General features: G+C 31.0%; 1 protein-coding gene across 1 annotated transcript; it reads left to right on the top strand.

Annotated features, from left to right (window-relative positions):
• LOC104701801 (uncharacterized protein slp1-like) lies at positions 6,169 to 9,044 on the top strand. The gene is made up of 3 exons (XM_010417543.2): positions 6,169 to 6,578; positions 6,829 to 7,063; positions 7,217 to 9,044. Exons 2-3 carry the CDS (start codon positions 6,892 to 6,894, stop codon positions 8,824 to 8,826), a joined length of 1,782 nt encoding a protein of 593 aa, XP_010415845.1. The 5' UTR covers positions 6,169 to 6,578; positions 6,829 to 6,891; the 3' UTR covers positions 8,827 to 9,044.

Raw genomic sequence — 13,860 nt, 5'->3', positions numbered from 1 at the left:
AAGTTCCTGCCATCTGCAAGTAAGCAAAAAGGAACACTTTTCAATAACAAAAGCTAAATAGCAAGAAAAATGTTTGGGAAAACAGCAAAAAAAAAGACTACTGAGAGCCTCATGAAACAACCTGAGAATGTTAAAGCAGTGATGCTCCTTCCAAGCTTGGACAAAATAATTAAAGAAACAAATGCCTTTTTCCCTTCATGGTAGCTGCACGTATCTAAATACATTGTAGCGGCATGCAAGTGTTTTCTTACAATCGGGATGACATCGGATGCGTTCTCAGAGCATCTTCTTTCTTGAATAGAACCTGGTGAGGCTTGGGAGGATAGGAGTATAGGAGGGGGATCCACGAATGATTTCGACGAGTGGGACGACTCGACGAGGAAAGCTAAGGTTTTCCCAGAACAGGTGGTAGCATCGACGACAACATCCTTGTTGCTGCAAAGTAAAGGGATCATCTCGCTTGAACATGAGTACAGAACTCGAAAAGAGACCGTTTTAGCGCTTCGATAATGTCGCAGGAGAGAATAGGTTTGACTGTTTGAGGTCGGAGAACCCCGTCTCCGTTACCGCTTTGTTAGGGCTCGGCGATGAATCCATCACGATTGACCGCCGGTTTATTATTACCCTAGCTGGACTTTTTTTAAATCTCCATTGACTTATTTAAACCGTTTTTTTAGAGACAGTCAAAACGCAGCGTATAGATCGATTCGGTTTGGTAATTGTATATTGGATTTTACTACCGACGCAAAATTAGACACTGACTGAACCGCTGAAGAAAAATGTGTTACAAAATTTCCAAAGTTAACGTGACCAGCAAGGTTCATGATCCACACAGATGAGAATAGTGAAAATATTATAAATAAATAAAAAAAGAGGTCGGCCAAAGCGAAGTCGACGCACATGAATACGCCAGGTGTCGGAGGATAAGGGAGCAATCGAAGCTGTCTCCATCTCTCTCTTTCTTTACGCCACGTCATCTAGTTCACATCATGTTGGACCCATCGCCTCATTCTCCTTCTATATCGTTCACTAGTTTCCTATTTTTGAATACCATTGTATTTGATTTTCAAATTTATTATTATACCAACCAAAGCATTTCTGTGAATTATTATTAGATATGAAGACAATAATAGTATCTAGCTTGTATAACTTTCCAAATTGGCTAGCTACTGCTATATACGAATAACTCATTGCTCGTTGATTTGAAAATCGGAATACAAACAAATTTCCCCAAGATCATCACACTTACTGAAAAAATAACTTAAGCGTTAAGTAAATTTTGGTTCGATATATCGGTGTTATTGCTGATTTTGAAAGTCTGTTAATAGAAATTATGAGATCGTAACATCGTCAAAGTTTGGATACCCACTACAAAAAAAAAGGTTGTATCACATCACTTTTTTATATATTTGTATCATGTATAATTGATGCAAATAAGTTTTACATCATTTGTATAAGTGATTTATGATTTGGTGTACAAATATTTTGCATCAGTTTTAAAAATATTTGCATCAATTATTGTTATAGATGTTAATATGTATCACTTGTAAAAAATGATGTTAAGTTTTGAATCATTTATTATAAATATTGTTAAATTTGTATCAATTAATATAAGTGATATTAATTGATGTTAAAATTTTATATCAATTGTAAGTAGTGAAGTTAAAATTAATGCCAATATTAATTTGTATAATTGATTTTCAATAATTATATTATTTATAATATATTTATTTATAATTTTCGTATTACTAATTTATTTGATTAATAATTTTTTTTTTGTAAATATTGTTTTTATAGCAAAAACGGTTTAAAATATCTATTAAAATCTCAATAAAAATATATTAAAATCTTTAGTAAAATCACCATTAGTAAATTAAATCTTATTCAAACCCTAGTGATCTTATACATGATCATCAACCTTTACAGCAAAAAAAAAAAAAATACTAATGCAATGGTCCTTCAGGGTTTATGAGACACATCTTGCTTTTGTTCCATGTTAATTCATTTCCTTTGTTTCGTGGACATTAATTAATTGAAAACTCTTTTTTTTGTACTCTGTCACTTCTATATTCTATATGTAGACTAATGAAGTTTAGCTCTGGCTAATTGGATCATTCAAACTATTATGGTGCTTGAAAATATCTTCATTCTACAAAAATTAGAACGATTGTATCTCTTGAAATACCTTTGTATCTATAAGAATAATTATTTGAAAGTATAAGAATAACTTTACATTATCTTTCCCCAAACCATATGTAAAACTACATACATATTGATCTCCTCACCGTTTCCAAAATTATGATTTAAACAAACAAAAATTCATAACAAAGCAAAATATGAGAATGAGTGTAATCACAACCTTTGAGATAAAACGGAATCAAAGCTGAAACATATGAAGATTTATTGAAGAAATTAAGAAAGTAAAAAACTACCCAGAAAAATAAAAGAAGTATAGAAAAGAAAGAAATAACATATACGAAGTAAGTGAACGTGACCTTAAAGAATAAAATATTGAAGATCCCTGAAAAAGGGGATTGATTTAAGTTATTTTTTCTGTATAAAAAGAATATGTTATTATTATATTCTGTGGTATAATATTTTTTAAAATTATTACTTATTTAAAAGAATATTTCTTCATCTTTTCCAAAATGGAAATTGAGGATATACTCATATACGTGAGATATAAAACAATTCTATGTAAAATTTAGTTTTTTAAGAAATCTTAAACAATTAAATTCGAAGACACTAAAAAATAGACATCTACTAACGTGCGAGTAACCGTTTTTTTCTTGGGTGAGGCGACTCCCCTAAAGCAATTTTTCCGGCCAAAACCTTTCTTGTTCAGATCACGGCCGGCGCTGGCTTCTCTAGCGTCGGCCCCCCTTTCCTGTTTTCCTTAGTTTTTAATTTTCTGTTTTTTTTAATATAAACCAATAACATCGGCAAAGTGTTTCCTATGGCTAGCCGATTCTTGTTATTGATTTAATATCTCATCGTCCTTTTCTCGTATGGAGAGTGTTTTCTTCCGATCAACCACCGGCATTGGAGTCGTTACAAGATCGGTGTCTTTCTGCCAAGAATAATTCTAGGCGGCTTCCTGTGTTACAACTCTGATTCTTTTGGTCTCCAACACCATCAAGACCATGATCAGATCTTCAATTTCTCTATTTTGATAAAGGATTTTCAAACCCATATCTGGGATCCAGGAGGTTCAATTTACAAAATTGAAGATGATGAAAAAAAATTATGGATTGGTCATATAAACGGAAGTCGTCTTATGGTTGTGTTGGAGATTGGCTTTTTGGTTCCTCCGTGCTCAACGAGATTAATAATTCTCTACATTATCGGTGCTATTATTCTCTCCCTTTTGATCCTTATCTCCTTTAGTATTAGGGAAACGGTGTTAAAATTCAAAACTAGAGATATTAATCTCGGATTTGATGATGTGATAGTGCTTTTCCAATCCGACCAAATTGTTGCTCCCGTTCATGTTTATATTGTTTGTGTGATGGAATTATGGTTGCCCCAGTTTGACTCATGTTGGGTTGAGATGTCGAGTTTTTATATGCTTTGGGCCAAATATTGGTGACAAGTTATGATTGGCATTGAGCAGATTTGGTGGATGAGAAATATATTGGTGACGATTAGATGGGAATCTATTTACACAAGAGGCTCGGGTACTTGGCTTGATACAATAAAACTATATGTGGTTTTGTTGAAGAGATTTACAGAGACGTTGAAATATTCTAGAAATACTGTGGTACGGACGTTTTGGTGCCACTATGTCTACATTACAGAATTAGTTTTGGGCACATTTGGTTTAATGTTACGTTTTGTGAAAAGAAGTGTCAGCCAAAAGTTCCTGAATACAATTCGTAATAAAGAGAAATCAAATATGAAGTTGGACAATAACGGATCTTCTGATCGGTTAGCGAGTAAGACTACTCTACGGAAAGCGTCGTCAAAATCCATTATGCTGTATTTTTCTTAGTGTATGACACATACATTTATGTATGTAATAACTGTGTTACAATAATTCTCAATGTTTTTGTAAAACTCTTTGATTTTAATGAAATTTGTTTTCGCTGAAAAAAAAAATCTTAAACAATTTATAACAAAAATTATAAAGATTTACAGTTGTAATTAATTGTGTATTATTATTTATTATTTGTTTTCAATTTAAACAATGAACTTACGGTTGAAAGAAAGTATTATCTATATTATATATTATATTTTGTAATTTTGTAATTTTTTTAAAAAAGTAACTAGATATATCAATAGAGTTTAAAAAAATCTGAAAATGATTTAATACTAATAAATCAATATATATATATATATATATTTATTTGTTAATGATGATGCATGTTGATTTTATTAGTGTCAAATTTCTTAAATAATACAAATTAAAAGTAAATAACATCAGTTTCAGTCTAATCGATATAAAACAAGTAAATATTTATATCAGTTTTAGCAATTGATGCGAAATTATATAATTAACATCACTTTTTATTGATGTAATTTTGTATCAATTTATTTAAGTATGTTAATATAAATTAAGAATTGTATCAATTGCTTAAGTGATCAATATTTTAAAAGTGATGCAAATTAATATAAATTTATATCAATTATATTGAATTGATATAAATCAAATTATTATGGTATCAGTTATTTGAATTGATGTTTAATTTTATTATTTATAAAAAAGTAATTCAAATTAAAATCATTTATTTATTTGACACTAATTAACTGATGCAACATGCACATATTTTTGTAGTACCTAATTACCAATCTAAACTAGCATATATAGTATGTTTGCAGTTTGTAATATATAGCATCGATCACATGTCTTATTTATAATTTCTAAAATACGTACGCTTGAAGCGTTGAAATATCTTCAATCGATCATCCACGCATAATTATTAATTAGTGCAGAATAGAGTTTTTATATTTGTTACTTTCTTTATCCGGTTTATAATAACTTCGAAAAATTGTCTAACCAGTTATATCGAATTATCTACGAAGTTCAACCTGATGTGGCCGTTAGATTCATGATTCATCTACTAGAAATGAACGAAATTTTGTCCTCATGTTATCGTGATATTTGTGACCGACGCCAAGCTGACCCAGCTGTAAGTTGTGATTTATAATAATTCGAACAAATCAATTATGCATGAGTAACTTTGAGATACGATAATCAAAAATATCTGCAGGGAAACGCGTAAAATGATGAACGTTATTTTTATATTTTAAACGGAAAGCGAAACGATAACACAAAACACTCATTCTTGTGGCAAATTGAAAAAAAGACAATAAACCAAAAACAAAACTGAAGTTTTTTTTATTTTTATTTTTTTAGTGAGACTAATTATTAAGTATCTAAATGCTTTTTTCCGCAAAACGATTTAGTACAGTTTTTGGTTTTAATTTTTGGGAGAAAGGTTTAGTATTATAAACCAAAATGAAGTAATTAAGAAAATCAAAACAATCAAAGGTGAATTTCAATCTAGTATTTTTAATACAAAAAGTTAAGAGTCCTAGGAAGATTTACTTTAAACTAATTTGAAAAAGGTTTAGCAAGACAATGATTACTTGTCTTCGTAGAAAGAAACTTTAATGAGTGGGAAACTGTAATTTTACATTCTCGAAAGCTATAACAATTTAAATACGCTGATAATATTTGGCAAAAGCCATAACTACATCCATGATTCCATTAACCCCACAAATGAATTATCAATATCCCCATAGTAATAATTAGTAGTAATTAAAAAAAATAAAAAAATAGTAGTAATTAACATTTGGGTAGATCCAAAAAAAAATTCAAAATGCTAATAAAGCAAATAAAATCAAATCAAAGTTGAAAAACAATGAATAAAGGAAACCTAAGGAAACAATGAATAAAGGAAACAATGAAGTAAAAAATCTTTGAAGTCAAACATAAAGATTTAAATTAACAAAACAAAAAAAAAGGTGAATATTTTATTTGTTAACTACTATAGTCACTTTACAGCTAAGCTGGCACATATACATGTAATTTAGATTAGAAGGTAAGGTAAGGTAAAACAATTAATTTTAATTAGTAAGGAAACAAATTTAAAAGAAATCAATTTGCAAATTCAAAATAATTGACCGGTGTACAATCATATTAAATTGCGCTGCTCCATCCAAACTCTTCTCAACAGACAGACACAGAGACAGAGCCAATCTCTTTCCCATTGTCTCTTTTGCGGATCAGTTCTGTCGTCGACTCTACAGATTCTTCCGCGGTTTTTCAATTTTGTATTTGAAAGTCTCTTTTTTGACTCTTCACCTCTTTTATCTTTAACACCACAACGGTTAAAAAAAATTAACATTGTAAATTGTGTTCGAGTTCTATATAAGTCCCGTGATTAAAAAAAAGTGGCAGAGAGATTGAGGTGCGTTTCATCGGATTCTGAGATGCAGAGACGAGGTAGATCGTCGGAATTTCATTTTAGATCGGACACTCATCGGAGACGGCGGCGTTGAAAAAAGGGTTTATTTTACAGTAGAAGCTTCTCGAATCGGTGTTTATCTTCTTCAATCTCCGATTCGCTTCTCAGGTAACTTTTAGTCTTCTTCTTCAATTTCGTATCCGTAATTTTGGATCTGGTAATCGAGTTTTAAATAATCTGGGTCGTTCTCTTTATTTTGGGTAGGGTATACCTTCACCTTAAAGGAAAAGTTTTTGTTTTTATTTGTGTAGCTTTGAATCAAGCGCTCTGTTTGCGATTGTTTCTCTCTGGGTTTATATAGTTTACACAATTTGCTTTTATTTGTGAATCTGATGTGCATCGGTTTCATTATGAACAGGTGTGAACAGTACATTTTTAGTTTTTGTTTGGTGGTGATCTGATCTTTTTGGTTGGATGTGAAATGCAAAGATCAAGGAGAGCTCTTCTGGTTAGAAGAAGAGTTTCTGAGACTAGTTCTAATAATAATAATGGAAGGAATCGCTTCTACAAAGTTTCATTGTCTCTTGTTTTTCTCATATGGGGGCTTGTCTTCTTATCTACATTGTGGATCAGTCATGTTGATGGTGACAAAGGTAACCTTTTTTAAGTTCCTAATTTGGATTGAATTTGCGAAAACATTTATTAGATTATATGGTTAAAGAACTGCTGAGCTTTTAGAGATATGATAATCATGAAGATGTATAGACTTATAAGTGTATTTAACGCTTACTATTGGCTATTTGCAGGTAGGTCTTTAGTGGATTCTGTGGAAAAAGGTAAACCAGATGATGATAAGGCAAATGAGACAGGTAAGCCTGTTGATGCACCATCACTAGCGTCTGCCTCTGTCCACTCTACTCCTGATTTGAGTTCGGTCGGCGGTAAAGCCGCAGCCGGAGAAATCATCATATTGAAGCAAACAAAAGAAGATGACACAACTGCTGGAAATGTTACAGAAAATAAAGACAGTAAGTTTGTGAAGCCAAGTCAGATAAGTAATAGCACAGCCACAGGTCAAGGGAATGATAGTGAGACGAGTGCTTCAAAGCTTGATCAGCTATCTCGTGCAGTCCCGCTTGGCCTTGATGAGTTCAAGAGCAGGACGTCAAATTCTAAAGACAAATCTTTGTCAGGCCAAGTCAGCGGCGTGATTCACAGGATGGAACCTGGTGGCAAAGAGTACAACTACGCAGCTGCTTCAAAAGGTGCAAAGGTCCTAGCTTCTAACAAGGAAGCAAAAGGACCTTCAAGCATCATAACCCGGGACAAAGACAAGTATCTCCGAAACCCGTGTTCTACTGAAGGCAAATTCGTTGTCATAGAGCTCTCAGAAGAAACGTTGGTGAACACAATCAAGATTGCAAATTTCGAGCATTACTCTTCCAACCTGAAGGAATTTGAGATCCTAGGCACCTTGGTTTATCCGACTGAGACCTGGACTCATCTAGGGAACTTCACGGCTTTAAACATGAAGCATGAGCAGAACTTTACACTCGTGGATCCTCAATGGGTGAGATATCTAAAGCTAAATTTCCTAAGCCATTACGGTTCAGAATTCTACTGCACCTTGAGTTTACTAGAAGTCTACGGAGTAGACGCTGTGGAGAGAATGCTGGAGGATTTGATATCTATCCAAGACAAAAACATACTGAAACCACAAGGAGACACTGAGCAGAAAGAGAAGAAGCCAGTACAAGCGACAGAGTCCTCTGAAAGCGATGAAAACAGGAGTAAACAGAAGGAGAAGGAACAAGAAACCTCACCAGAGGTTGCAGTTGTGAAAGCTGCAGTATCAACTGAGAGAAAAAAGCTGCAAGATCCTGTGGAAGAGATAAAACATCAACCAGGAAGCAGAATGCCAGGGGACACGGTCCTGAAGATACTGATGCAGAAGATCCGGTCGCTTGACGTGAGCTTATCAGTGCTTGAGAGTTACTTGGAGGAACGGAGCTCAAGTTACGGGAAGATATTCAAGGAGATGGACCTTGAGGCGAGCAAGAGAGAGAAGGAGGTGGAGACTATGAGACTGGAGGTAGCGGGAATGAAGGAGAGGGACGAGAATACGAAGAAGGAGGCGATGGAGATGAAGGAGTGGCGGATGAGAGTGGAGGCAGAGCTAGAGAAGGCTGAGAATGAGAAAGAGAAAGTGAAGGAGAGGTTAGAGCATGTGTTGGAAAGAATGGAGTGGATGGAGAAGAAAGGTGTGGTTGTGTTCACAATCTGTGTTGGGTTTGGGGTTATAGCAGTTGCAGCCGTGGTGCTCGGTAAGGGGATAGGTCGAGCAGAGAAGCCAGGCTTGGCTTGGCTACTGTTATTGATAAGCTCGACATTTGTTATGTTCATTTTGTCTCTTTGATGAGAGAAGAGTTCTCAGTTTTGGTCTTTCTTTTTGTTTTCTAGAGTTTTTACTGTAGAGTTTTAGTTTGAGTCCTCTTTATATAGAGAATTAGTACCCAATAAAACTATAGTAGGTTAACTTATGCTGTGTCCATAAGATTTTAATACATGAGTTTTGGCCGGTTCAATGGAAGATTCGTATTGTTCTGTTGTCCTTGAAATTCCGGTTTAATTCAATACGGGTCTAAATTACCAATCAAACGCCTTAAAATTCCGGTTTATTCTTAATTAATAAAATTACCAATTAAACAAACAAACAGTTGAAGCGAGGGGACCAGGCAGGTATGCCCGTTCTAAAAATCACAATTATAACCGTTTCATCAACTTGGGCCCTTGGCTTTTGACGTGATTTTTTTTTCCTTAAAATTGACTCTAATATACATATGGCAAATACTTATCTTGGATTCTTGCTTATCCTAAAGACAAGACAATAACAACATAATCTTAGTGATATATGTAATCTTATATTTTAAAGTGTCACATAAGAGAAACTTAAAGAGAATTTCACTCAGAATATAAACTCAAACTAATATTATTCATATTAGAAACTTTAAAACTAGTTTTTCTTGTTTGTGCCGTAAAAATGACGCAACAAAAATGTCAATTAATGCAGAATAATTTAAATTATGTTTGTTTAATTTAAATATTATATTATTACTAGGTTCGAACCCGCACGTAGGTGCGGGGTTATGTTTATAAACAAAACTAATTTTGTATATACAATCAAACTTATACTAATTGAGATTTTAGTTTTATATTTGGTTTGATTTATTAATGTTTGAAAATTTAAAATAATAATGATTTCACCAACATCTTAAAATTTAGAACAACATAACAGTTGGACTGGTAACAAAGTAAATCAAATAAATGATTGGTTAGATTCTATTAAATTTGTGAACTATCAAATTTGAAATATAATCGTTAACAGCCATGAAAACTCGTTTGAAACATATACAAATATTTAGGAATGGCCGTAACTCTCTTTTCGTTTTGTCATGTTCCATTATGTCTTACACCCATTATCAAATTTTCGTTGCATAACAGAAAGCATTCCCAATATGGGACATTCAGGATATGGGACAAATTTCCGATTGAAAACGGGAGGGGACCGGACAAATACATATATTCTCGAACTCCCGTATGAAATAAACATAAATATAATTCATAGTATATCTATATATCATATGTTTTAATAAAAATATTACAAAATTAATCGACTTCTTTATTTTTACTATTTTATATATGTTTCACCTATATTAGATTATTGTTTTTTTTTAATATTTTAACTGTTACAGAACATATTTTATGTATTTTTTATTTTTATTTTATTTTAAACTTAAGGTAGTTCAATTGAAAATAGTAAGAATTATTTATTTAGTATGTGTAAACATATTTATATAGTATAACGTCATTAACCCAAAATTTTGTCATTTTGATTTATGAATATTTGGGTGTTTGAATGTTAATCAATACTTTAAGATTTGGATTAGAAATTTTTATACTATGAGTCATCTTTACCTTGAAAATTTCGTTAGAAATTCAAGGTCACCATGACTTAAAAGACTATAAAAAAATTTCAAGGTGCTCATGTTATAAAATTTTACTGCCATGTATGTTTTTTGTTTTCTTTTCCATATACATTCTAAGTAATAGTGCCATTTTAATAAAGACTGTTAACATCATATATTTGGAGAAATAAGAAAATAATATAATTTAATACATACAGCTGATTACAATATAGTCATGGGAGATTAATTGTACTTATATAGTTTATGTATATGTGCCCCTTGCTGGTTTCAAAAGTTAATTAATGTTAATGCAAGCAAAGTTCAACTATATACTCTAATAAGAATTTCCTACAGAGGTTTCTTAAATAAATCTATAGAAAAGCTGAAGAAAACAAAAGCTAATATAGTATTTTGTGACTTACCGGGTTCATATAAAAAATTTGGACTTTTTTTAATCAATCAAATGTAATTTTCTTGTTTTGCAGATGCTATGTCAATTGGATGAACACCCGTTCATACCACAATCCTCCCTTATATACAGTCTATGTAGAAAAATGTATGCTTTCGAAAAAGATCTTGATTTGTATATGCTTATATACACAACAAAAAATTCTAAATTTAACAAATAATAAGAATCATAAATAATAAACTGGACATAGAATCATAAATCATAAACTGGACATAGAATCATAAATCATAAACTTAATACAGAGAGACTTTTTTTTTTTTTTTTTTTTTTTTTTTTTTTTTTTTGCAGAAACAAAGAGATACAAACAAAAATAGTGCTAGAGTAGTGCATATGATATGTGAATGTTAGGTCGATTACTCTATTTATAAATTCGAAAGAGTAAACATTTTTACCTTTACGTTTAAAACTAAAAAAATCTATATAAAATCTTTTAAAAACTTATTTAGTTTTCAATTAATGCATATACAATATGTTTGAATCTATATGGATAATTAGATTTGGATTTTGAATTAATTGTCTCGATTTTCCTATTAAACCGATAATTAGATTTGGAGAGTAAATATATAAAGTTAATTTTAGAAATAATCCCTAAATTTTAAAAATTTGGTAAATAATTACTCATTTTATTTCAAGATTTCACAAAATAAATCATCTCTTTAAATTGAAGTTAAGTTATTTTCATAAATACTATTCGAAATTAATTAGATTCATTTGTTATGGAAATCTTGTTAAATAATAAGTTACATTTCTGGTATGTTATTAATTGCGGAAATCTCTTATTATTTTATTTAATTTTAATAACTATATAAATTCAAAGAATTATTAATAGAGATAATTTTGTTTTTATTATAATATTTTAAATTTCATTTTGTAATCTTGTTGGCTTTAATTTTTTTTATAGTGATGGTATGCTCTAATTAAATTTAAGGAGGAAATCATTAGTTTAATATTTAATTTCGAAAATATTTGGAAAACTTAATATATTCAAAATTAATTATTTATGATTTATATCCATATCAAAAAATATATATATATACGAAATTTATAACCAATTATAAAAAGTTAATCATCTATTTCTTTAATAGTTGTTACCATTGTTTTAGGGATGTTTATTTATTTTTTTTTTTGTAGGCAAGTGGGTCTGTTTGGCAACATGTTTATATATTATGTTTTTTTTTTTTAAGCTGTAAGTGTACTCCCCAATTAATAGTATAGATTTGTTACAATTAATTAGGTGTACAAACAATTTTTTCTTTTATCTTTTTTCAACTAATTACCATAGGGTAAAAAAATTTAGATTTTTTATTCAGTTCAATTTCTTTATTCCATCCTCATTTTGTTGCCATTGGTGGTATTACTACTTACTAGTGGGCTGATGGTCAGGTGACAATGTAGGCTTCTTCAGATAGTTTCCCAAGCATCTGAATTCATAATCTTTCTATATACTTGTCTGATTAACATCATCGATCGAAACTTAAAAAAAAAAGAACAAAAAAAAGTCACCGACCTATATCACTCTACAATTGCTTTTTCTTAACGTTTTCAGACTGAACCATCTAAAGGCACTGTCAAGAGTCAAGACCATGACTCTCACGACCTCAGCCTCAATAACAAACTGGGCGGTCATAAGAGTTTCTCTTGGAGAATCTAAAATGGTTGGTATAACGTTATAACATAAAACAGAGTGCGGCTAAGATTTGGATTTGCAATTGTTACATTGCATTTTGTTGCGATCAATCTTTATCATCTACTTTTGTGTATTGTTCTTTTACTGTTTTGGCTAAACTTTGTAATTATGTGACGTTACTATTAACCTATATACACGCTTGAGTATGAATATAGTATTACTTCATTTTTCTTTCAATTTTAAATCCTAACATTAAAAAAAAAATAAATAAATAAATAAATCCTAACATAGAAGCCAAACAATCCTCAACGAGTAATCCGATTAAAAATAAAGAAATAAATTTAAAAGGATTTGTCAAGTAAGTATCTTATGCCTATACGTGAAAACCTTTCTTTTAACAATTGTGTACATAGAATAATTAAAAGTGAAAACTGAAAACTTTTAAGAAGTTAAATTGTAGTATATCTGAATTTATTTTGTGCATTGACGATCGACTAGATTTGTACGATGAAAGAAAACCTTGCAAGTCACGCTTGGCTTACAACAAATCTCTCTGTTAGTCTAGTAATTATCCTTCTCAATAGACAAAACAGAATTAAAGTGACAACCTTTAGAAAAATGTTAACTTGTTATCAATATTTAGGCGTGTGATTAATATATTGGAATTAGAACCAAATTACTACTAAAACGTCTCTAAGATGAAAGCATATTTTTCACTTTTCATGCATGGTATCTAGTAATCTCTATGCTAATTGGCCAATAATTTTAGTAAGTTTTGAACGTGTGGAGCTAAACATTCTACTTTCATTTTTTTTGAGATGTAAATCATTTCATGATATGTAAAATAAAGATGTACGCGTTTTCACGACTCAACAAGTGATCATCACCCACACTTACAAGTAAGTGATCATCACCCACGCTCACAAGTTACACCGTTGGTAACAAACTATGAAACTACTCTGTTATAGATTACCACAGATGTGTGTTTAGTCTCTCTATATCTCAAAACACAAAATATATATAACTTAACCTTTTACAAAAAAAAAAATTAAAGCAGAAGAAGCAGAAACTAAACAGACATGTGTCCATCTGAATTCTGCTGTTGGCTGCATCGCTTTCTATCGCTACTAATCATTTTGTCTAGCGTTTTGTGTTAAAATTGAAATGTGTGACTCTGCTAATACTTTAACCAATAATAAAAACAACAATGAATAAGTAGTATACTGTACTTAATTGTGTACAAAGAATTATAGTAACAATTGAAAACGTGTAAGATGAGTAGATGTGAAGGATTAACACAAAACCTTTCAAGTCATGCTAAATTTAGTCATAAAAATAAGTTTTATTCATGCAATTAAAAATAATGAAAATTAAGGTATTATCTTATCT

Source organism: Camelina sativa, chromosome 7 (genome assembly GCF_000633955.1).
Source record: "Camelina sativa cultivar DH55 chromosome 7, Cs, whole genome shotgun sequence".
NCBI classification, from domain to species: Eukaryota; Viridiplantae; Streptophyta; class Magnoliopsida; order Brassicales; family Brassicaceae; genus Camelina; species Camelina sativa.
Note: the sequence above shows the minus strand (reverse complement) of the source record. Positions and strands in the feature narration are given on the sequence as shown.

Coding starts and splice junctions, on each gene's coding strand:
- LOC104701801 (XM_010417543.2), top strand. CDS start 6,892: ATGCAAAGATCAAGGAGAGCTCTTCTGGTTAGAAGAAGAGTTTCTGAG. Junction 7,064..7,216: donor TCATGTTGATGGTGACAAAG/GTAACCTTTTTT, acceptor GGCTATTTGCAG/GTAGGTCTTTAGTGGATTCT.